The 26565-nt window shown below is 41.0% G+C and overlaps 1 protein-coding gene across 1 annotated transcript in view; it reads right to left on the reverse strand.

Annotated features, from left to right (window-relative positions):
• nrg3a (neuregulin 3a) overlaps positions 1–2255 on the reverse strand; it is a 340830-nt gene extending 338575 nt beyond the window's left edge. Inside the window, exon 1 of the mRNA XM_085369829.1 lies at positions 1532–2255. Within this exon, the coding sequence (XP_085225955.1) occupies positions 1532–2255 (724 nt within the window). The remainder of the gene's footprint in view (positions 1–1531) is intronic.
• Between the last annotated feature and the right edge of the window lie 24310 nt (positions 2256–26565).

The following is a 26565-nucleotide window of genomic DNA, read 5'->3' on the forward strand; positions in this document are numbered from 1 at the left end:
ATGATGGCCTTTTCACATCAAAGCAGCATGTGGGTGGTAGAATAGAAGAGGTGGGAGGGTGGAGGGTGTTTAGGATTATCGCACAAGTTGGCAATTGTGCAACGCCAGAACTTTCTTGGGCGAGCTGGTGAAGGAATGACATTTTCCCTGGGATATCTATCACCGAAGCTTAATGGTTTTCACTTGGTGGAGAAATGGCATTCCTTTTTAATGGTTAATTAATAAATGAACTGATGATGATGAATGGCTCCCATTTTTCTTCCTGGTAATGAAATGATACACAATTTTTCCTCTATGTTTCTAATTATCAGAGGGAACATTCCCCGGTCTCTCATGTAATCTGGGGACATTTTCATTATCATGGATACAAAAGAAGCAGCTGCACCTTTGCAGTCAAGACACAAGGTGGAATGGAGTGATTTTGTTTATCAGATACTTAAAAAATGACTGTCAATATGTAATTATCATAATATAATAGGGGGCATTGTGTGCATCATACATTCCAAAATACTTGATGATGTATACTATGATAAACGATATATGACATGCACTCTCATCTATTAGTTCACAAGTAATTGATCATGGCGTTGGCATTAACTCATTAACTGATATTATGTCAACTGAAAGTTAACTACAGTGTTAAACTGCAGGAAGGAATAAACAGCATATGAAATATAGGAACCCACATCAGCTAAAAATCACGAAACACATGCTAGGTTTGAGTTTTTTCTTTGTGAGGCTTTGTACCCCTCTGCACAGATGCGAGAGACTTGATACATGCAGTGCATGAGATCACACTGTTAAAAATAAAGCAACTCCTGTGACTGTGAACAGGGACATAACAAGCAGATGAAGGTTCAGCACACAATGTGACACCATTTTGGGAGCTGAGAAATTTGTCATGGAGGAAGACGTGTGTGTGTGTGTGTGTGTGTGTGTGTGTGTGTGTGTGTGTGTGTGTGTGTGTGTGTGTGTGTGTGTGTGTGTGCGTGTGTCTCTGCGTGCGGGTGTGTGCTTCATTGATTGCTGCAAGAAAATTCCCCGTAGCACAAATCAATAGTATGAGCACGACAGAGGTAAAAACAGAAGGGAAAGATTCACCATCTAATGCATCAGAATAAATTTCTATTCAAGTTACTCAGGATGCTGCAGAAGATCTTTTCATGTGGTTTGTTTGCAAAAGAATTTTAAGATCATTTGATTATTAGAGAAACACAAAAAACCCTCCAAACCTATATATACCCAAAATGATACCTAAACTTGATTATTGACTACTACTTAGAAACCCTCGCTATGCCAATCAATACTATTGATCACTCATCTTCAATGTTTTGACTATAAAACCAATCAAGAACATTATTTCCCAAACAGGAAGGTCATGCACGTAAATTGCAAAAAAAAAAGTTTTGGAAGAAACCATAAGATCACGTTTAAAAAAAAAAAAAAGTTCAGATGTCATATTTAGTGATGATTAACCAATCAGTGGAGCTTTTGAAACACAACACAAGTCAGTAGTATATGAAAGACTTACGGGTTTTGCGGTGACTGTGCGTACGTGTAGTGAGTGTGGTGGAGATCGTCTCTGTAGTAGTATGTTCTGCCGTCCACATCTGTGTAGAGTCATGAAGAACCGTCGGATTGGGCGGTGAGGAGCTAGATGTTGCAGCTCCAATTATGAAAGTTGTACGTGGTGCTGCAGTAGTTGTGGTAAAACCTGAAGGTCCACGTCCATTACGACTTCCAGGATTCCGAGGAGTTACCTGACTGCCTGATGCCCCGCCCCCTCTAGCATTTATAGTTGTGGTGGTAGCAGTAGTGCGAGTTCTACCTTTTGCCACAGTAGCAGTTCTAGCAGTGGGGTTCCTGCTATCGATTGTAGGAGTAGTTGTAGTAGTGGTAGTATCGGGGCTCTTGGGAATCCCACTTGGCTTGGAGAGGAAGATGGGATCTTGTCCTATTCGATTTGCATCCACTAGATCTGTTGGGACGTAATCCCTCACTGTACCAACAACAATCCATTTCAGCAGCATCAGGCTCAATCCAAGGCCAATAAAACCAATAAGTAAAGGAACCACACACAGCCATGTCTGCTGACGAGGCCAAACTGCACAGCGAAGGGGACCCTGTTCCTGGGCCTGGCCCTCCCCCCGGCCCGCAGAAGCCCCCGAACCTTCAGGTTCTTCCAGGATTACTGCCCCAGATGCAGCTGCCCCAGAACACTCACTCATCATTCCCTGTCGTCCTTTATGGCTCATTAAGGGTTAACTCTGTGATAGGCATCGTTTGCACATGGCAGAAAGGTTTCCAACAAGGCCAGAAGAAAAAAACGAATGGAAATTTGAAGGAATGGACCCCACAGAATCTGTCTCTCAATAACACACACACAAAAATATGTATTCCAAGGATGGACAGAGAGGAAAAAGGGTGCAGGAGGTACATGCATACACACAATCATAAACGCTCAAGCACACACACTCACACGCAGAGACACCCAGAGAAAAATTGAAGAGCTGGCATAGACGTATAAGTGTTTAGTCCGTGTTTAGTCCTGCTCAACTCTCAATGTCCAGCTGAAGCAACAGTGAACTCCAATAGTCTTCACAGCAGGGTTAACAAGAGGAAAAATGAAAGTGATGCCTCTAATAGGGAGTAACAAGGAGAGATGGAAGGGAGAGATGGATGGGAAGAAACAGATTTACATCTGTACGTGTAGGAAATCCATGGCATCAGTATTTGGATGCCATTGCAGCAAAAAAGGAGAAAAAGAATCCAAAACACTTTTCCTTAACATGCCGAATGTGTCCCCTCCATGTAGAATCCACGACGGGACAGTAATATCGAATCAGAGAGTTAAACTTGCAGGGTGGGTCTAGTTGCTTCCCCACCCTGGGCAGGACCGAAAAAAAGAAAAAAAATGTTTCCTGATGCAGTCTGTTCCGACTGCTTTAGCCGAGTCAGCGTCCTTCACATCCCAAAATCGGTCTCTTTCATAACTAAAAAAGAGTGCTCACTAAGACGTGTATCGCTTATGCGTCTTTTCAACACTCTCCTATGATAATCTGCTAATCTTTCTCTCCCATTGCTTTTCAAGCAGCCTCCTCCGTTTCACCTAAAAAATCCAAACCCCCTTTGCTCCTTTTTATATTTACAATATTCCAATAAGGCTAAAAATAAAGCAGTAGAATCCAATTAATTTTCTTGATCCAGTCAAAAAATAACACTCAAGATGAGGACAGAGAGATGGATGGTGGGGGGAAAAGAATGAGGGGTGTTGTTGTATCACAGGGCGGATAAATCTGCAACTGCGACGCGTGATCCTGCTCCTTCTCCAGCCGGCTGTGGATCAGATTCCTCCAAGCTGTCCGCTCAGCTCTCTACTGACTCAGTGTACTGTTTGTTAATACTGCAGCAAGCGCACAGAAAGCCTCTTCTCATCTATTTGCAGGGAGCATTCCGGCACAGAGGAATAAATTGTGAGAGGAAGAGGATGAGAAGCATGGAAAAGACAAAAAGAATTGAAAGCAAAAGAATAGAAAACACGAGGAAAGAGGAAAATCATAAACAGGACACCACAATGTTGAAAATATATCCCACTGATTCTTTTTCTGAGAAGTGTTATATTTTCCTCAGTCCCTGGAAGCCTGTGCTCTTTCCAGTCAGCGTGTGATTTGTTGGTCTGTTTGCTGGGGTCCTCTGCTCGTCGTTCCCTCTAGGATGCGTTCTTCAAGATGATTAGAAATGTGCGTCCCGCGCCGGGATGAGAACTTGCAGCCGCAGCAGCAAAGGCTCCCCAACCCCCCTCGGGGTTAGCAACATCAGATGATACAGCTGTCTTTACCTGTGGCAATTGGGATGCAGACAAACATGCAGCTGCTTCCCTGAGCTGCCGCCTCTGAGAGACCAAGAACGAAAGAGAAGGGAGAAAAAATACAGGCACAGACAGAGCAGAGTGCACACTGGTTGAGCGAGAGAAGAGAGAGAGTGAGAGTGAGAGACAGACAGAGAGAGGCAGAGAGCAAGGGTGGGAGGAGAGAAAGAGGCTGCACCTGCTAGATGCACCAGCACTGGGAAGCTTGCCCACCTCCGTTAGCAGGGAGGGGAGCGAGTAAAGATGCAGACTGCATACAGAAAACTAGAGAAAAAAAAAAAGGGGGGGGGGGGGTACAGATAAGGATAATGAGTGTGTGTATGTGTGTGTTTGTGTGTGTGTGTTGGGGGGTAAGGGGCAGGAAAAGACAGCTCTGCAGCAGCACAGGCAGTTAACGGTGAGTCCCAGATGGATCAGAGCGGAGGCACAACGCATGAGCCGTCACTCATTTGTTCAGACCCCACCCACTGCACAGCATTAGAGGAGAGACTGGGGAAAAAACAAAGAGATGTATTTGCAGCACTTTTATCGCAAATAGACTCAGCCATCAGAATCTGATGGTTGAATGTGAATGTGAATAATTGTCTCCTGTATAAATGCCACAGTCCATTTTCTCCAATGATAGCTTTCAACTTTGAAATAAATGCTGAAGTTTAGTTTCTTTCATGTAGTGCAGTACCTGTTTTTGCATATGGTTAAATAAATCCTGTGTTTGTAATTCAAGAGCAACTTAAAACTAAACCTGCTGCTACATCATTGAAGTCGACTCTCCCTATTTTTATGTGTCTTCATCCTTCTATGTACAAATGTTCTTGTTAGTGTGTCTACTAGAATGATAGCATCATGAGACAGACACTAGTATAAAGTCATGCAGTAGGAGAATCCTTCAATTGGTCCCACAGGGAAACCCAAGGGATGCCCACAGTCTCGTTCTGTCTTCTGACAAACAAATATCTAATACCCAATACTGTTAAAACAGCCACCAGCATTGTGCTTTTAAAGAGCTGCCAATAATCACATTGGAAAACAGCCAAAAGGACATAAGTTATATGTTAACCCATTTGCACTTCCATTTGACGAAGAAGACATTTACGCCAACATAAAAATATATGGCTGAACTCTAAAACAGATTGTAGCTCCAATTATAGAACCAGAGGATCCAAGTCTCTTAAAAGTTTTAAATCAGGTAGATGATATTCAGTGGTGACAATTTAAATTGGAAATGAGGCTGCAGTATTTATTTTTAGGGATTCCTAATTTTTACTTTAGCATAGTCAATCAAAGTATGTAAAAATGCTCTCCTAGGTGCACTACTTTACCCCTAAGGTGGAGAATTTTGTAATTACCAATAAAGAATCTGCCAACAAATTACAACCAAGTACAGTCATCACTATACTTTAAAAAGAAAATTTCCTGTTCAGGAAAATTGTGCAGTGGGAGCAGTGGGTGCACAAAGAATTCCAGCGGTGAACAAGGTCAGTAAATCTTTGTACTACACTTGTGTCAACTTTGAGGGACGTGCAGTCTATTTGCTTAAACCCTTTGCACATTTTTTTTCGGAGTATAATGTTATTAGTTTACTGAGCCACAGCTCTGTGTTTTAGGATGTCAACTTGATAAATGTGATATCAGAACCAAACAATGCAACAGATGCATGAATCCCAGCAGTGATTATTTGTACAGGAATGATTTTATTAAGGTGTTTTTGAATCTCTTTTCATTGCATGGCAGGATAAGTCTTAACCTCTAGTTTCACTGAAGAAGAAAACTATTTTTAATGATTGGATAACTGCTTTCTTTGATAATAATCCCTCATTGTAATCACGTTCATTAGTCGCTAATTAAACTGGAACTCATTTGTAGTTAATAATTTAAAAGCCAACACAAAACAGTGAAGTAAACACATGGAAATTCCTCTGTTTACCCTAAAAGGCCTGTACTCCACGTGAAATGGTCCAAAATTGAAAGGTATTCAATTACTTTACATTGAAGTAACATTATTTTCAATAAAGACTGAATTGAATCTGAAGACTAACAAGAATAACAAAAGTTTTTGTTTGTTTCTGTTTATATGGTAATCCCGCTGTTAGTTTGAGCTGTCTGTAATTATGTACAGCACACATTTAGACTGAAATAGTTTTTTAAGCTTTTGCCTGTGACTCATCTGTAGTTGTACATATCATATTCAGTACTGTTGTTCTAATGCCATCTGTTGTTTACCCCCTCACAGTGGAATCCCATCATACATCATAACATACCCCAGGTCTATTATTAGATTATACTGACGTGTTTGTTTAGCATGGTCTGTGGACATCACTATCATACAGCTTCAAACCTGGGAGATAAATTAATATGTACTTGTTACTATCTGTAGCACAGAGATGTTTTTTATTGCTAACTATCTGGGGGGGGGGGGGGGGGGGTTGTTATTTATTAAAAATGTTAAACATCTGATGTTTAACGGCAATAAAAGGATTCTGATTGTGATTCAGATAAAGACGATCCTTTTCCACACAGAAGTGACACACTGCACGAACAGCCTGTTTCAAAATGTTTGAGATCACTGAAATGTTGGCAACTTTAAATAAACAAAACAAAAAACATAATATTAATAGGTAGAACTAAGGTAAAAACAAAAGGGAACAATGTAAAATAAATGTATTGCAATAGATGCAAAGATATGCAAAGAGCAGAATGAAGGAAATAATCAAATAAAATAAACATGCCAGCCCTTACCAACTGCATCATTTTTGCTGACCTTTGTTTTGATGATATTGCTTGTCTGCAAGACAACATTTACCATTATGCAATTTATTTTTTAGTTAATGAGCAAACAAATGCATTGTCTACAATCACAAGAAAACAACAAGTGGGAAATCTGCCCTATCCCAAAGGTCAAAGTGTTAGTGCCTTGTTCAGAGCAATAATGTGTGCCTGAGAGTGGGCTCTCAGCTTAATCAGCCCTTCCAGGAATATCCGACTCAAGTAATTTGATCAGAAGTCATCAGTCAGTGTGTTGTTTTCTATCCTTGCAAATATTCAGCAACATATTTGTTTCAAAACCTCACAGATTTGCTACCAGTTTGATTTAAATGAAGTGCAATTTAAGGAAGGCCGATGTAAATATTGAATACTTACAACCACTGATTTAAATCACAGATTATCTGAGATTTTGTACAGTTCATATTTGTTTGTACCTTAGGATTAGGCAGCCATGTAGTGTTTTATCTCAGTCTAACTGTCATACCTATTCCATTAAAATGGCACAAGTGTCTGCTCGGTCATGCAGGGTCAGGCCCAAGGGCTTTGGAGAGGAACATACACATACCTGGACATGCACACACAGACTTCTCACCATTTAAGTCTTGGATCCTGTGAGTTTGCATATCAATTATGCTTAAGATTTATGAAAGCAACAAAAAATGATTTAATGTACTAACCCTCCAGCTCTAGTCTATCTCTGTCCCATTATGTAGAAAACCATTATTAATTTTTATTCTGCTGAAAAATAACTGTAGATTATATTTTTCAAATAAATAAATAAAAAAAGGCTGCTTGTTCTCACTATTTTCTTTTTTCACTGAGCTACAATCAGCTCATGTGGCTGTACAAAATAAGGGAAAATATATAGTTTCCTGTACTGTGCCACTGTGGTATATCTTGGAAATAATGTCTCAAACTGCAAATATCTACCAGAGGTATGACAGTTTTCTAATTATGAAAATCAGTGACTATAAACCCATTTCATAGCCCTCCTTTCCTTGTTTTTCCTTTTTATTTTTGAGGCAGCAGTTTCCTCATTTACCACTCTGCTGTTGAACTGAATAATTCTGCTGAATCAATGCAGCCAGGTGAAAACATCTGAGAGTACACCCTGGAGGCCTAATGTCAAACTCCAGAGGATAGCCAGTGCACATTCATTTTGTAATGGCCAACAACAGAACTAGTAGGAAATGGGGACATTTCCTGCTGTGACATCCTACAGCATGCCTATTCAACTACGAAGTTAGTTGGGCCAGATTTTCAAACCGAGGAATTTATCTGGGCCAGATATTTTTTTTGAAGCCAGTAAACAGCAGATCATGATCAATTTCAAACCCACACAACTGTACTGAAAAACAATTATTTTTTTTATTCCTTTTCCCCTATAAATCTGGTGGTGACCTCTCACAAATGCACACCAAAAGGTCCATTTAAAAAAAAGGGAGCTATAACGAAACAATTTTTTGCACATTTGAAATAATAATAATAATAACAAAAAACATTTTGATAATTCCCTTTCAAATTAAAATAAATATTTCGCTGACCACTCACTTTTCCTGCCATGGATGGAGCCTCATCGGTCACAAGTATACAGACACGCTTCATATCCAGACCATTTTCCTCAAAAAGAGCTTAAATCTTCTCAAACATCATTTCGCCAGCTGTGTGTCCCTCTAACGGTAGTAAACCGAGCAATTTCCCATCCAAAAAACGGACATGTACGCACAACTGTGCATTATCAGTTCTGTCTGTGATCTCCTGCTATAGACATTACATCAGTTTTCTTCAGGTCATCTAACAGCATTTCAAACTCGTCTGACGCCAGAACTTCAACTCTACGAATATTTGAACTGTCCTACAGGGGTACGTTTTTAATAGCAGCATGCATGCACCACGGCCAGCATGCAGTATTTCATTGTTTCAGAATCTGTGAAAGGCCTTTTCTTCTTCGCCAAGAAGCAAACACGAAGGGAAGATGCTGCAGCTCTCTCTTGGGCTGTACAGGACCCTCACCATGGTAGTACAACTCCGGTTGTAAGATTATTAAACTCGGTAAAATGAATAAGTATTTGTCAGTCCAGGCAGGGTTAAACCGACAGTTTTCATTGTCAATTTTGCGCTTTTGGAGTTTTTTGTCGCATCATACACTGAACAAAAATATAAACGCAACACTTTTGTCTTTGCTCCCATTCCCCATGGGATGGACGTAGAGACCTAAAATTCATTCCAGATACACAATATAACCATCCCTCCCAAACAGTGGTCACAAATCAGTCCAAATGTGTGGTAGTGGCACATCTGCTATATTGAGATAATCCATCCCACCTCACAGGTGTGCCACATCAGGATGCTGATCTGACATCATGAGTAGTGCACAGGTGTACCTCAGACTGCCCACAACAAAAGGCCACCCTGGAATGTGCAGTTTTTTGCGCTATTGGGGGTCTGGGGACCCAGAACCGGTCAGTATCTGGTGTGACCACCATTTGCCTCATGCAGTGCAACACATCGTCGCATGGAGTCTATCAGATTGTCAATGTGGCCTGTGGAATGTTGGTCCACTCCACTTCAATGGCTGTGCGAGGTTGTTGGATATTCGTGGGAACTGGTACACGCTGTCGTATACGCCGGTCAAGAACATCCCGAACATGCTCAATGGGTGACATGTCCGGTGAGTATGCTGGCCATGCAAGAACTGGGACATTCTCAGCTGCCATCTGCCCTGAACAATGTGAACCATGATTCATCCGTGAAGCGCACACCTCTCCAACGTGCCAGACGCCATCGAATGTGAGCATTTGCCCACACAAGTCTGTTACGGCGACGAGCTGGAGTCAGGTCAAGACCCCGATGAGGACGACGGGCATGCAGTTGAGCGTCCCTGAGACGGTTTCTGACAGTTTGTGCAGAAATTGTTTGGTTGTGCAAACCAATTGTTCCAGCAGCTGTCTGGGTGGCTGGTCTCAGACGATCTTGGAGGTGAACCTGCTGGATGTGGAGGTCCTGGGCTGGTGTGGTTACACGAGGTCTGCGGTTGTGAGGCCGGTTGGATGTGCTGCCATATTCTCTGAAACGCCTGTGGAGACGGCTTATGGTTGAGAAATGAACATTCAATGCACGGGCGACAGATCTGGTTGACATTCCTGCTGTCAGCATGCCAATTGCACGCTCCCTCATTGCTTGTGGCATCTGTGGCATTTTGCTGTGAGACAAAACTGCACATTCCAGGGTGGCCTTTTGTTGTGGGCAGTCTGAGGTACACCTGTGCACTACTCATGATGTCAGATCAGCATCCTGATGTGGCACACCTGTGAGGTGGGATGGATTATCTCAATATGGCAGATGTGCCCACTACCACACATTTGGACTGATTTGTGACCACTGTTTGGGAGGGATGTTTATATTGTGTATCTGGAATGAATTTTAGGTCTCTACGTCCATCCCATGGGGAATGGGAGCAGTAACAAAGGTGTTGCGTTTATATTTTTGTTCAGTGTATATTACGATGATTGTTTAATATGTTTACATCACGGTGCATTGTGGGTTAAATATTGCTAGGCTACTAGGAGTGTTGCATTCACAGTCTACACTACGCTGTAGGAATTTTTAATTTTTTTTAAAATTAATTAATGAATTAATTTTTTGCGTTTTCTCTGTGTTTCTGCCAGGACCACAGGCAGGGCCACTCGCAGGTTGCTTCTGGGCCGCATTTGGCCCGCGGGCCGCCATTTGAATAGGCTTGTCCTACAGTGAATATATTACTTTGGAGAGGTTTATGTTTATGAAGTTTATGAATATATGTCAAATACATCATTACAGAGCTTCTATCTTCTGATATATTTCTTTTTGAACAAATTTGGTGCCATGAGCCAATAAAGCAGGCGAAACATTAAAGTTAAACCGTATTTAACGTTAGTGTTAGTTAAAAATTGTTTTCACATTTCGTCTCACAGCCTCTCTGGAGGAGAAGCTTTGCTGTTAGCTGTGCATACGAAAATAATAATAATAATAATAATAATGATAATGCAATTAAAATAAAACAAAAACAGATTTGTGACAGTTCTGAATATAAACTGAAATTGTATCTCACTAAATTGTGGGATTACATCACATGACCTGTGTGTGAAAAAAGTTTATGCCTTTTTTAAATCAGGTCCTAAAGATGTAGCTTATTCTGCATGCCTCCTAAAATGCATTATAAATGAATTCACTGACTATGCTGCAGAGGGTTTATTATTATTATTATTATTATTATTATTTATTTATGTATTTATTTATTTATGTATTTATTTATTTATTTATTTATTTACTTATTTATTTATTTATTTTTTGTGTGTAGTTTAGTTTGTGGTTCAGTTCTGGGCAGCACTGTATCCAGCCTTAAATTTGCGTTTGCTTTACATTTTTATTATTTTGTGAAATTTGCTATGATTGCTTTTTATGTTGTTAATGATCTTTTTAAGAGGTTCAGAATAAAAAAAATTAAACAAGAAAATTCTGATTGTAATCTGATGAATGTGTTTCTAATACGAGAAGCAGGCGTGATGGCTGGTTGGTCAAAGTTTTCTTAAGTCAGTGTAAATTTGTTATTAAACTACTGACACATTTTATTTCAATCTATTCACAATACTGTTTGGATGAGATTGTAGATTCTAAAATCCCTTGTCTGTCTCAGATCTTTTCCTAATGTACAGCTTTATTCTACTACGGGTTAAGATCGGGGATTTCTGTATCTGATTAGCTGAGCCGGGTCAGTTTTCATGATGCTGGACATCAGCAGGGCCATAATTGTCTTGTCCTCTGTGTTGTAATAGGGTCAGCACACCCTGGTTTAATCCACTGCTCCCAGCCTCTTCTGTCAAGGTCTGATCACTATCAAAAATGTTCAATAGTTTCAGCTGCAGTCTTGTGTGAACAATCGAAGAAGCCAGACGGCAAACTCAGAGGACATGTGTTCGGATGATTCACTTAGGTGAAAGATAATCTATAATAGCCATCTATCCATCCATCTATTTTCTAACCGCTTATCCAATTCAGGGTTGCTCAGGAGCTGGAGCAGAAAAATTGCTAGCTCTTTGCTGCATATCATCTCTTTGTGGGTTAGCCAGAGACAATCAATTACTTTCGTATTCCCCACCATGCCCCCTGGACTACAACATCCTAGTTTCTAGCGATATGATCAAAATTTTTGATTTTGCATTTTTAAAAGCAGAATGTACCACTACCCCAATTCCAAAAAAGCTGAGACGTTATATACACAACACAGAAAACATCGATTTCAATCAATATTGAGATCACAATTATTTATCGGGGTTATTGACTGATTTTAGTGACAAAAATGTTTTATTGCATCATCTAAACACAACCCTGCTCCAGTAAGATTTGTTTATATCATAAAAATCTGTTCTCTCCTTAGTCACCTAAATTCGTGCAGCCCTTAGAGAAAAAAATTAAACTGTACTGAAACCAAACACAACGTTTAATCACCGGAGAACTGCGTTACACCTACATTGTCCTCAGTTCTTGTTATTTAATCTTTATCAATTCATTCAATAGAGTCAATATGATGTTTATTCATTCAGATCTAAGCAAAATATTGTCTTTCACTCCATTCATTGCACCTGTGTGATGAATGTGAATAAAATCTGTAGCAAAGTGCTTATCAGCTGTGTATCTCTCTATATTTTCCCCACTAAGCTATTTTAGAAAAATAACAGTGTGAGGGGATAACATAGCTGTTTTTCCCAGTAAATTTAGCATTCTCCTGAAGCCAGTGTTACTCACCATGTTTATTGGACACATATCTTTGGCCACTGTGTTGGTTATTCCAGTATATCTTTGTGAGCTGGGTGGACACATTGTATTTTTATAAACTTCTGAGTTGATGTTGGACGATTCACTGTTTTGTTTTTTGGCCTTCATACGTTAGTTATACTACAGTTTGTAGTATTTTTAGGCAGTTGGATAAGTTAGTTGTGTGTAGAGACACACATCACTCTTTGCGTATGATTTCTTCAACATACGACCTGGTGCACTTGCATTTATGGGCATTCTTATGTTTGAACATGGTGTTCTTTATTGACAGACTGATTTTACAGATCAGATCAGGCAGGCTGTTCCTACCAATCAGTCCCTGCCAGATCTCACTGTCATTGCCCACGTCAGTGTTGAAGCCTCCCAGTAAGACAACAGAGTCTTCAGATGGAGCACCCTCGAGCCTCCCACTCATCGACTTTAAAAAGCTGGGAACTCCCAACTGGGTACTCTGAACTGGTGCAAACAAAAGTTAGGGCTCATTTGGGATTGAAAAAAAAACTTTCATTGGGATGTGTGATATCATTTCTGCCAATTTAAAGTAGTGTGTAGTTTAAAATTGTGTATATTAGGGTTACTGACCTCTACTTTTGATAGATGCTGGATGTATTCAGAGCTTTTATTTACCAAACAGTATTCAGTGAGCTTTGGATAGCATCCTCTTTTAAATAAATCTTGTATTCACTCATCTCTTTGCATTCCTGGGTGGGCTACTCAGCTACTCTTTGTATCACTTCCACTTTCCCAGGCTATTATTTATTCTGTCATTATCGCTTTGGTCCAGTTATTTTCTTCCCTCTCTTCTGCAAAGCACTCAGCCCCTGTCCCGTGTCCTCTGAATCTCATTGCTTTTCTGACACTCTGCCCTCCTGATGCTGATTGGTGTGACCCACCCCCTACACCTCAATCTGGCCAGATAGAGATGCTCATCCAAATTTCCACCTGCTTCACTTCTGCCACTACCAATAATTCTGATCCTATGTCAGAGAATTGTTTGGTCAATCAACAGAAATGAACTAAGATATAACAACAACATTAGACTATTTGGAAGATGTTATTGAAACTAATCAAAGTAAGAGACTATTGGTCTTATCTGCTCTACTGCGCACCATACACTTGTACCACTGATACAAAACTCTTGGCTTTGATCATTCATCCAATGCTGTGAGACCGAATCAAAGAGGAACATTTTGGAATGTAAAACCAACCACTGAGATGTAAAATGCAAAGCTACTGTGCAAAACTGGGAGCCTGAATAATCACAAGAGTAACAAAATGTTTCTAATCAACTCCATTTTAAGACATTTCAAGACTTTCTGTGTAACACAGATGTAAGCAAATCTTTAAAATATCAGCAGCAATGTGTAAAATAGAAGTACAAATTGTATTTTTATACATATAGTTTGTTCCTTTTGTCAACATTTGTATTGGTAAGGTGTTTGTCATTTTCATGGTGTTAATTTGCATGAAATGTATCAGTGTGGAGGCTTTAAAAATAGCTATGTACAGCAAATGTTCATACAATTAGCTTTTACCTCAAAATGAAACAAAGCTGCTTTGCTTCTCAGGTGTATTTGACTATTCTTTGAAGTTTCATGTCTTTTGTTTACTTATTTCTTAAAGATTTTACAAGTGAACAGGTTCAGTTTGATACGTCTTCTGTATGGAGTGGCTGTAACTCGTAATATTTTTTGGGATTCCAGATCAGTAAGTGGCAACACATATCCTGAAACTTGTTTTATTGTTGATTATGCGAACAAATCAAACCCAGAATGAATTTCCATTACCCCCATTTTATTTGTTTGTCTTCGGCCCTCCATCTCAGCCTTTTCCTCAGCTCTGAAAATTAGTGTTGTTTGTGAATAGATCCTCTGTTATCTCATTAAGCCCTCCAAACACTCAAGCAGCCTGAAGCCTCCATTATTTTTTTTATCTCTGATTAGGGATTCTATTAAAAAAGTAAATGAGGTCTGTAGGGTCCCTGTTTTCACCATCTTTTACTCCCCAACAAAATTTGTTGTAGCCACATGTTTAGGCTTGGTAAATGTACATTGATTTAGAAAGACTCATCTGAGTGAAAACTAAAAGCTGTTCATATTGCTTTTCGTCTAAACTTGTGAGACATCGCAAATACTGATGGAATCAAACAAGTTCAGACTCACTTTCACGGCTCTTTGACATGCACGGAGCAGCTACATCCAAGGCTTCGATACAAAATTGAAAAGTTAGATTTTTTTTTGAGTCAGTAACACCTCTGATATTCACTAACTTGACAACAACATAGAAAAAGATCCATTAAAAGAGTATGGTTGCATCACGACAATAACAAAAGAGTTGCAGTAAGAGTGGTGCGGGGGCCAAGCTGAAATGAAATACAACATGTAGCATTTGTGACAGGTATAGCATTTAGAATGAAATGACAAGAATTAAAACTGCAATATAGCTATAGTATAGATGACACAAAGACCCTATGCTAGTTAGATGCAGTTGCAGCCCATAGTGTGGTGAATAGAATGGTTTAGATTTATAACTGTTTCTTTACAGAGAAAAACATCATTAATCCAATTCTTTCTATTACTATTTTTACATTCTGTTACTATTCCTATTCTCACACTCAGCATGGACTCTTGAATCCCATAAAATTTTATCAGCAAAATTCAGTTTCATGAATCAGTTTCAGAAAAAAAAAAATACTAAATGGCAGTTGTTTTTTTAATGACAACATAATGTTGTTGTTATCCAAGTGTATTACTTTGTTCTGCAGTATTAGACAATAATACAGGCAGATGTGTATATCTTGTAAATAAGAGAAAAGGGTTCAAGTGAATTCCCCGAATTGATAAAAACACAAGCCTGTCCATTTAGGATGTAAACTGATGCATCAGGATGATCTGGCAGCGCTACACAAAGCACCTTAACCTTTTACCTTTCACTTAGTTTTTAATATTGTATTAAAAAATGACTCACACCTACCATCAGTAAATATTGTGGTTGGCATATCTTGTCAATACATTTGTACTTTCTTTAATTAAAAAAAAACAAAGATCAGTGCTTTATTTTTCAGTTAACATGGGGAAAAACAGGTGAATACACCTCACTCAATCCTAACAGGCATCAAAGCTATTGATCAGAAGTGTAGGCTCATTATTGACAGACGGCTGCCCCTCATATAACACACTCAGTTGCATAAACACAGACACAATGTTACAATAGGGATCCTTATCTTTCTCATGTGAGTTTTCTGTGGCGGTTGCCATGGTTCCTTTGCATGTCATGGTTTTACTAATGAAGGGAAGAAACAGTTGGGGTCTGTTCACTGACATGGGTCGCCTACCCACTTAATTACGCTTAGAGATGGCCCAACAGACTTTCTTACCAGGTTTTTTAAGGTCTTGGTTAGTGGTCTAAGTGGAAGTGAAGTTGCATCTGCATCTGAGGGTAACTAGGGACAGGAGGAAGGTGTGATTGAGCATGTTTTTGGGACCATCTAGACATGGAAATGAAGATAATAGCAAGATTTGAAGATGAATTAATGCAATGGAGATAAGAGAGACTACATATCTGGAAGAGCGAGTTGAACTCAGTGAAAATGCAAAAGCGAACAAATGCTGACATTTTACATTAACCCTCATTCATATCACAATGTGATTCTGTGTGCTGCTTTGTACTGAAAGCTGGGCCCCCAAATTATAATAGAACGGACTGAGGAACAGCCCTGGCACACACACTAATCACACCCACACAACTATCTGCTGTACCCCTCTAAATATCCACTCTTGTTTCAAATGCACTCCAGTATCAAGTTCATTTCAATGAAAACTCTTTCAAGTCAAAGCCAGTCTATGTGGTAAATGAAGAAAGCAGAGTATTCCATCAAACACATTTACCCACTTTGATCCTCCTGACAGCTTTTGGCAGCAGAGAGAGGGACTATGTGTCTGGAGTGTGTGCGTCTGTGTCTATCTGTTTAATAAAAAAAAAAGTGATAGAAGAGAGTATTCCGGAAAAATCAGCAGCAGACCAATTCCCAGCTCAACATCTCTCTCTACATGCAAAGGAATTATAATATTTTTTATGAAAATCTGAACATAATGGACAAATTGAAAAAACACTTTTGTTTTGCATTTTTGGCTTTCTGGATTTTTCTTTTGTTGCCCCCCCCCCCCCCTTTTTGAACCCTGGAACTCAGAAAAGCCTTTTCCACATAATTCATACCTCATGTTCCCACCTGCTGGCCTTCTTTCTTCCTCTTCTTTCATCCATCACTGTCCCTCCTTCATCTCCTTTTCTCCATCTCCCTCTAGTTCATTGAGCGGTGAGCTTTGAGAATATTTAATGTGCCACTCTGTCTAGAAAATGTTGGCTGCAGTATGAAGGTGCAGTCTAGATAGGCTGAAAAGTTAGGTGCTCTCTGATTTTGCATGCTATTAGCACCTTTTAAGCAAAGATGCAATTACAGATGTAAACTCATTTTCCTACTCCCCTGTTTCCTCATGTATGCTTTGGTGGACACTTTGCACGTGAACAGGTTTAAACACCAAAAACGCTAACAACATGCTACATCTGTATGGGATCTAAAAAACAATGTTTAGCACCAAAACTGCACTGCTTTTACCATTTTCTCCTTCCAAAAATGATCACAAAAAAGAAGCAAATACTGTGGCACTGAAAAATGCAAATAAACAGTTAGCCTGCCAGTCAACGTAACGCTTCTTATCTTGATTCTGGGCTTTAATGAGACTAAATAGCCTACAGCATTACGAGTTGGGCCTTCTTCTGAAGGAGAAAGTGACAGCTGAATACGCCCTGACACCAAATGAAGAAATAATGAAACTTTAATAAGCTAAAGAAATCTGTTTAGCAAGTCACTAACCATTGTGCTGTTAACCACAAACAATTACAAGTAAACAAATTATACATTTTAGTGATGAACCACAATGCATATGCTGCATGTGAGAGTGTAACATACAGCCACATACACTTAAGACACTACGCTCATAGCACAGCAAACATCTGCCAAAGTGTTAAAAACTGTGGTTGCGCTAATTCCTGGTACAGTAGCTAGTACTACCACATTTTGCCATGACAAAAAAACAAAGAAAAACAAACACACACACAGACTAAAAAGATTAAATAAATAGTAGCTTCACCGACTTGATGCATGCTCAATCGTCCAGTTAAGGAAATCCCAAAAAGTTGATTCTGTTCATCTGGATGTGATGTTTTTAATCAGACAAACGTTTCCCAACTCTTCCAAGTGACTTCTTCTGTGTCAGCTGACTGCGGGTTTCCAATCTTATAGAAAGTACATTTGCATAATGACTGAAACTAGCACAACTGGCGTAGCTTCATTGCTTAGCCTGTGTCAAGACTCAGCGACTTAAGGGCAATGCATGTGATTAATCATCTTCATTTTCTTCACTTCTAACATCTTCATATTGACATTTTTTAACCAGTAGTTTCAGCCTAAGATATTTAAATGTAAGCTATGGAAAGCCATAATTGCAAATCTGACCAAAAAAAAAAAAGAAAAAAAGAAAGCAAAGGCTAAAACCAAATCTATCCTCTTAGTACAAAAGGACAAGACACTGTGTCCTGCCAAGAACTATGATAGTGTATAGCATTTATACACAATTAAAACTGAAGTGATTTTTTTCTAGACCTACTGAATTTCTCTTACAAGGAGATTGCATCATGTAAATGGCTTATTTTATGGACAAGATCATGATGGACCATCTTTACTCAAACAACAGACAAAACACTCATTTATTATTCCATACACTGAAAATATGAAAATACACCATATATGTTACGTGATTAGGCAGTTTGAAATGTCCTCACAGGAGTTCACAATGGCAGTCAGGTGGAGAGGTGGTTTATAAAACACCTGAGACTGGAGTTTAAGGTTTGTAGGGAACTGTTAAATGCATCTCAGAAAGCTCAGATTTGAGATTTTACTTGGAATTATTTTTTTTGTTATTTTACTTTTTCTTGACTGCTACCTGTTAATTGTTAAATATGAATATAAGTCATATTCAGCCAAATAAAGTGTCACAATCTGTTAGGCAGAGGCGAGTAGCTAGGCTATGCTGACGCTAGGTAGTACGATGATCCAGCAAGGAAGCAACATGTCCTGCAATCTTAGGCTGTGTCCCAAATCAGGGTCTGCACGCTTGAAGTACGTGCAATACGTGTACTACGTACGGTGCGTACTATAAGTACGAGAAGTGAGGAAGTGAGAGGCTTGTGAAATGGGACGGTCTGGCCTTCGTCGCGCTGTTCAGGTTGCCTAGCAACCATGATACTAACCGCGAGAAACGTTACATACAGCTTTGTTTGACAGAAATGATTTGTTGGTCATTCATTTTTGTCATGACATCACTTTGATTAGTTGAGTATCTGAGGCTGAGACCACAGGACTGTAAAACATGATTGTTGGGCTGAGATTATAATGACATATATATAAAAAAAAAAAAACACCCAGCACGCCCCTGCGGGCGGTTTATCCTTCAAGCTCGGGTCCTCTACCAGAGGCCTGGGAGCTTGAGGGTCCTGCGCAGTATCTTAGCTGTTCCCAGGACTGCGCTCTTCTGGACAGAGATCTCCGATGTTGTTCCCGGGATCTGCTGGAGCCACTCGCCTAGCTTGGGAGTCACCGCAACTAGTGCTCCGATTACCACGGGGACCATCGTTACCTTCACCCTCCACATCCTCTCGAGCCCTTCTCTGAGCCCTTGGTATTTCTCCAGCTTCTCGTGTTCCTTCTTCCTGATATTGCTGTCATTTGGAACCGCTACATCGATCACTACGGCCGTCTTCTTCTGTTTGTCTACCACCACTATGTCCGGTTGGTTAGCCACCACCATTTTGTCCGTCTGTATCTGGAAGTCCCACAGGATCTTAGCTCGGTCATTCTCCACCACCCTTGGGGGCATCTCCCATTTTGACCTCGGGACTTCCAGCTTATACTCGGCACAGATGTTCCTGTACACTATGCCGGCCACTTGGTTATGGCGTTCCATGTATGCCTTGCCTGCTAGCATCTTGCACCCTGCTGTTATGTGCTGGATTGTCTCTGGGGCATCTTTACACAGCCTGCACCTGGGGTCTTGCCTGGTGTGATAGACCCCAGCCTCTATGGATCTTGTGCTCAGAGCTTGTTCTTGTGCTGCCATGATTAGTGCCTCTGTGCTGTCTTTCAGTCCAGCTTTGTCCAGCCACTGGTAGGATTTCTGGATATCAGCCACCTCCTCTATCTGCCGGTGGTACATACCGCGCAGGGGCCTGTCCTTCCATGATGGTTCCTCGTCTCCCTCCTCTTTCTTGGGTTTCTGCTGCTTGAGGTATTCACTGAGCACTCGGTCAGTTGGGGCCATCTTCCCAATGTATTCTTGGATGTTCGTTGTCTCATCCTGGACTGTGGTGCTGACACTCACCAGTCCCCGGCCCCCTTCCTTCCGCTTAGCGTACAGCCTCAGGGTGCTGGACTTGGGGTGAAACCCTCCATGCATGGTAAGGAGCTTTCTTGTCTTTATGTCAGTGGCTTCTATCTCCTCCTTTGGCCAGCCTATTACCCCAGCAGGGTACCTGATCACGGGCAGGGCGTACGTGTTGATGGCCCGGATCTTGTTCTTACCATTCAGCTGACTCCTCAGGACTTGCCTGACCCTCTGCAGGTACTTGGTGGTTGCAGCTTTTCTAGCGGCCTCTTCATGGTTCTCATTCGCCTGCGGGATCCCCAAGTACTTGTAACTGCCCTCTATGTCTGCAATGTTGCCTTCTGGTAGTTCAATCCCCTCAGTTCTGACTACCTTCCCTCTCTTTGTTACCATCCGACTACACTTCTCCAGTCCGAACGACATTCCAATGTCATTGCTGTATAGCCTGGTAGTGTGGATCAGTGAATCGATGTCTCGTTCACTCTTGGCATACAGCTTGATGTCATCCATGTACAGGAGGTGGCTGACAACTGCTCCGTTCCGTAGTCGGTATCCGTAGCCAGTCTTGTTAATGATCTCACTGAGGGGGTTCAGGCCTATGCAGAACAGCAGTGGGGACAGAGCATCTCCTTGGTAGATCCCGCACTTGATGGTGACTTGTGCTATGGGCTTGGAGTTGGCCTCTAGTGTTGTACGCCACATCCCCATTGAGTTCCTGATGAAGGCTCTTAGGGTCCCATTGATCTTGTACAATTCTAGGCATTCCAGTATCCAGCTGTGGGGCATTGAGTCATAGGCCTTCTTGTAATCAATCCAGGCAGTGCACAGGTTGGTCAGTCTGGTCTTGCAGTCTCGGCTGATTGTTCTGTCTACCAGTAGCTGGTGTTTTGCGCCTCTGGTATTCTTGCCAATTCCTTTCTTTGTCCCGCTCATGTATTGACCCATGTGACTGTTAATCTTAGCCGATATGATGCCTGACAGGAGCTTCCATGTAGTACTGAGGCAGGTTATTGGTCGGTAGTTGGAGGGGACCGGTCCCTTCTTGGGGTCCTTGGGGATCAGGACCGTCCGGCCTTCAGTTAGCCATTCCGGGTGTCTCTCGTTAACTAGCAGCTGGTTCATTTGTGCTGCCAGACGCTCGTGGAGTGCAGTCAGCTTCTTCAGCCAGTAGGCGTGAACCATGTCGGGCCCTGGTGCTGTCCAACTCTTCATACTGGAGACCCTTTCTTGGATATCTGCCACTGTGATGGTTACTGGACCCTGTTCAGGGAGGTCGCTGTGGTCTGCCCTCAGATCCTCTAGCCACTGAGCATTGCCGTTATGGGTTGCATCCTTCTCCCATATGCTCTTCCAGTATTGCTTCGTCTCCAGCCTTGGTGGTGCTGTTCTCTTATTGTTCCCTTGCCACTGAGAGTACACCTTTGCTGGTTTTGTGGAGAACAGCTGGTTTATTCTCCTGCCTTCTATCTCTCTGGTGTACCTCCTCAAGCGGCTGGCCAAGGCTGTGAGTCTTTGCTTGGCAGTTTCCAAGGCCTCAGGTATGGACAGCTTGCTGTATTTCTTAGGCACCTTATTTGTCGCACCTTTCTGCAACTCCGTTAGTTGGCTAACCTCCCTCTGTGCTACTTTGATCTTGCCCTGTAGCCTCCTTCTCCATGGAGGGTACTGCCCCTTGTGGCTGTTCAACTTGTAGCCAAGCACCTCACTGATCACTGCTGCCGTATTGTAGATCAGCTTGTTAGTGTCGGTAATCGTGGTTTTTATATATATATATATATATATATATATATATATATATATATATAAATAAAAGAAAAATGTGTATTGAACATCTTAAGTATTTTTTTTTTTTAAGCTTTCCAACATCCATTTCAGAAAAACTACCTAAGGGCTATCTTAGATCTCTGGTTTAAATATCTACATCCCTTTAAATTAATTTTTTGTTGTTTACAGAAAAAATAAAAAGCCACAGATTCCATTAAAGTCCATCTGATCAATCCATGCAGAACGTTTGTTTTAAGAACATGACAAGACAATTACTCATGAGCATCTGAGAAACAGAAAAATCAGTGACGTAGCTCATCAGGCTCACAATCCATCAAAACTCATAGGTTGCTCCCTGTGAAACAATAAATTTGAACTTGGTCTTGAGCCCAGTTTGGGGGAAGATTAAATTATGACCAATACTCTAGGAGCAGTAGTGATTCTTGTGAATTGTGGACAGCTGGTCAACAGAACCCTCACCATGGCATGAGCTTATCAGACTTTCAAAAAAAAACAAAAAAAAAAAAAACCTGCTGTGTTAAAAGTAACAACAAAGTCTGCATTAATGTAATGTATCAACGGGACACTTACTATTTTAGAAAAGTTATTCTTTTTTTTTTTTTTTTTGCCTGTCCCATTTGGTTCTTTAGCCATCAGAATTGTTGTCTGAAGACCAACAAGGATACCCAATGGATTTACTTTGCCAAATGGATCATCGTGGCATTGCCGTATTGGTCCATTTGGTCGATCTTTGTTTTTATTATTTATTATATTTTATTTTCAGATGTTACAGACGGGACAGACATGAGTGAGGGATAGGAAAGGGAGAAAGAAAGAGGAAGGAAAGGAAAAACAGAAGGGGAGAGGGACAGTGAGAAAGGGGGGGAGAAAAAAAAATAAAAATCTCCTGGATCACCTGTTGAGAGAAGAATAGAAAACAAGCAGAAAAAAAACAAAGCAACATACTAAACACAACACCATCGCATTAATCTAGCTAAGTGTAAACAGCAGTAAATACTAAATAGTCAATGTTGTTGTGCAGCACGCAGGACAGATGTGCTTCGAAGTAGCAGCCAAGAAAGGTGTAATTTGGGTCTACGAGCAGTGAACACCCGTGTGCATACCTGTGTGGATCAGCGCGCTTGTATTCCAAAGGTTTCTCCATGTAACGATCTGCTAGGGAGTGTGTGGGGGGGGCCACAGCCCCGTCCTCCGGGGTGTGAAGCGGGTATGGAGGAGATCCAAACTCCAGACATCCAGAGGCCCCCAGAACACAAGAGACCATGGAAGACCAACAGAGGGGCAGCCGCGCCACTGTTCCAGTAAGAGCTGAGGAGAGTCCCAGATGAGGGCTCACTCAGCAGCCGCGGAGCAGAAGCCAGGGGGAGTTGCAGTGACGCGCCCGTGAGCTCCGCCGGCCCCCAGCTGTGCCTGAGTGACCGAGCCCCAGGCCGAGAGGCCGGGGGCACCCCACCTCCGAAGGGGCCCAAGCGAGCCCCAGGCTCCAGGCCCCGATAAGCGGCCGCTTAGTTATTCTTTACATTTGCAAATTTTTTAAACTTCGTTGTGCTCGGTCACACCTGTTAGCATAAAACTTGAAATATTCAAATAGTACGAAACCTTTGATAAGTGACAGTAAAGATCAGTTTAACAACTACGACATCAAACTCTTGTATTTGTCTTCATTTACAATTGCAACAAATTCTACACAACCAATTTCTCTGAAAATGAGTGCATGCTTCTGAAACATTTGATAAGCTGGATATTTCAGAAACATTCGTTTGAGTCTGCTCAATTGCAAAACAAAGGAAAAACTACTGACTTGCATGAGATAAGCATCTGCAGAGTCCACCGTTATATTGTTGTTCACATAAGTTTCTTAAACCATGAACAAATGAGTAATTGTCTAATCTGGAATGTAAAGTGTAGTCATTTAGTGACATACAAAAGTGAGAATGAGAACTTGCAAGTATTAAAAAACAAACAGTAAAATAAAAACTGTCCTTAACACTAAGGCAATTGTATGCTGTCAGCATACAATTAAAGTTCTGCATACACTTCCACCAGTGTTCATTAGGACGTTCTGAATGACTTCAAAGATGTCCTCAAGTTCCTTTGGATAATCTATGTTGAAGGCAAAAAGAAGGCCCATCAGCATGGAAATGGCACTTGAGACATCCCTCAGATTAGACAGGATTACTGCCGCCTCAAGGACAACCAACACATCGATGATGTCTTCTTTCACCATCACAATGCCAACTTTCATCCTCTTAGAAAACGTGTCTTCAGTACCTGTCGGCTATAAAAGGGTTCAAAGACAAAAATAAAAAATACACAATTACAATTACACAATATCCCTTGTGCTTAAGAATTCATGTCTTTCCAAAGAAGAGCCACACTGATGCCTTGATTGATGGTGATTGGCTTTGGGTAACACTTATTAGTTGTTAAAGTTTTTTCAGAATGAGATATGCACCCCCATGTTACAAATCCATTTCTTGCTTTAAACAAAGACCATGTTCATAAATAACTGAGCATGTCTTCAATTGCAGAATTCAAACAAAATTTTCAATTTAAATGGTAAATGGCCTGTATTTGTATAGCGCTTTACTAGTCCCCTAAGGACTCCAAAGCGCTTTACACATTCAGTCATTCACACACATGGGTGGATGACTGAATCGTGGCTCAAGAGTTGACTCGGTCGTTGTGTCCTTGGGCAAGACACTTCACCCGTTGCCTACTGGTGGTAGTCAGAGGGCCCGGTGGCGCCAGTGTCCGGCAGCCTTGCCTCTGTCAGTGAGCCCCAGGGTGGCTGTGGCTACAATGTAGCTTGCCATCACCAGTGTGTGTGAATTTAAATTTACTTATGCTAAATATTGGCTGTGCTCTAAACCAAATGTGGCTGAGAATACACGAAATGTGCAAACTGCAGCTACACTACAGGATCAGATTGTGGCTCCATAGACAATGCTTCTTTAATCAGTAAGAGTTTATTTTTTCCCCTTATATTAACAGCATGAAAAAAAGAGCATATAGACATGGCTGAACAGGTTGCATAATTGGCACTGAATATCAACATCCACCTTTACCCAGCTGCCCAATGACTCTGGGCCAGTAACCTTTAATTGCTTACCCAGTCTACACATTCTCTTTTCCAGGGTCCAGGACACTTCACCAAAGTATTGCCCCCCACAGCGGTAGCAGCCACTGCAGCCCCTTAATTATCCTAATATCTCTGCCATTACAATATACAATGTGAGAAATCAAATGTAAAGCTGAAGTGAACAGTACAGCAGCGAAATGTCAAAGACCCTGGTGAAGACATGAATAAACACAAGACACTAATAATATCAATGCTAGCTTGCCAGTTAGTTTCTCTGAAACCTAGACCAAATCCAGTGTCAAAGATCTTGTAATAATACAGTTGGTGAGGAGGAAGTACACATGTTATCACATGTTTCATTGAAAATCCACTGTGGTGCTGTCATTATTAAATTTACTAAAAGAAACAATGCTAACCTTCACAGTCTTGAGAGTCTGTGAGGGATCTTCCTTTAGAAAATGAGGTCCTCTGCCCTCTTCCTTTGTGTAGAGCTCTCTGGTCAAAGAAGTCAAAAGAAAACAAAAACACTTTTTAAACAGTGTTTATGAAGCATGTAGACTGCTCCAAATTCACAGCTTTTTGATACATAATTCCATCAACATTGGAGATTTTGAATTGGGCTTATCAGGACATTCAAGTAGAATATGATATCCAACCTACCACCAATATACACAGTAAAAGTTACCACTAGTGATGGGACGTTCTGTATCGAGGCTTCGGAGCGTGTGTCGAGTAATGGAGGGGGCGTTTCCGCGAAGCGCGTATCGAGGCTTGCTTCATTTATGGGAGGAGCTGAAAATGATGACATCCGAAGCCTCGCTGCCCGGCTGTACCACGTGACTGGTTCATGAAGTGGTTCGAACTTTGCCGCGAGATATGACAGCGATATAAACCCTCAGACTTCATTCAAAAATGTGGGTGTTTGATGGAGAGTTGCGGTTAGTGAGAGTTTGGAGACCGTTTGGAGGTTTATGAGAGTGAGGAAAGTCAGGAGAGAATGGAGCCAGCTAAGAAGAGGAGGATGTCCTCCCCTGTGTGGGAACATTTTGATCTTATTCCTCCCAACAAGGTATGTAAATTTCTACAGAAGATGTATTTTCATGATACTGATGGTGCAATACAATTTATGTTGAGCTGTCTTGACTTTTGTACAAGGTGAAGTGTTTGCTATGTGCCAGGGAGCTGGGATATAACAACAACACATCATCCATGCTTAGGCACTACAGAGCTTTGCATGAGAATAAGGGGGACACCGATTGTGGAGCAAGACCAGGTGAGCCATCAAATGCAATGATAATATAGCATGCAGTAATGTTACTAAATGATATAACAATATTATACAACTGTTATAAGTTACGTGTGTTATATTTATATTTGTGCTTTATCTTTATTGTCTTTCCTCAGGAGAACAATCTCAAATAGATGAAGACCTGGTCAGCATGGTGATTGAGGACTCCCAGCCATTTAGCATTGTGGAGGACAAAGGATTCAAAAGATTTGTTAAATCATTAAATCCTAGCTATGTTCTCCCCACTAAAAAGGTCATAAAAGCAGTGAAAATTTAGTTTTTACAGAATAAAATGTGAACAGGCAGGACTGAGGCAGTGTGTAGCTGTCCATACCTCAACGTTACAAAAGCACAACTACTGTCCACACCCCAACCACACCTCACCTCACAGTAAATGATCATTTCCATTTCAAGCATTTCCAAATAATCATTTCCCATACTGCCACTATAAATATACACAGTATACTGCCATCACTACAATATACATGTTTTACACACTCCTTTTGTTGTTGACATTTACAGGCTG

This window comes from Diplotaxodon limnothrissa, linkage group LG13 (assembly GCF_057381915.1).
Source record: "Diplotaxodon limnothrissa isolate DT_005_m linkage group LG13, D_limnothrissa_male_GT1.1, whole genome shotgun sequence".
NCBI classification, from domain to species: domain Eukaryota; kingdom Metazoa; phylum Chordata; class Actinopteri; order Cichliformes; family Cichlidae; genus Diplotaxodon; species Diplotaxodon limnothrissa.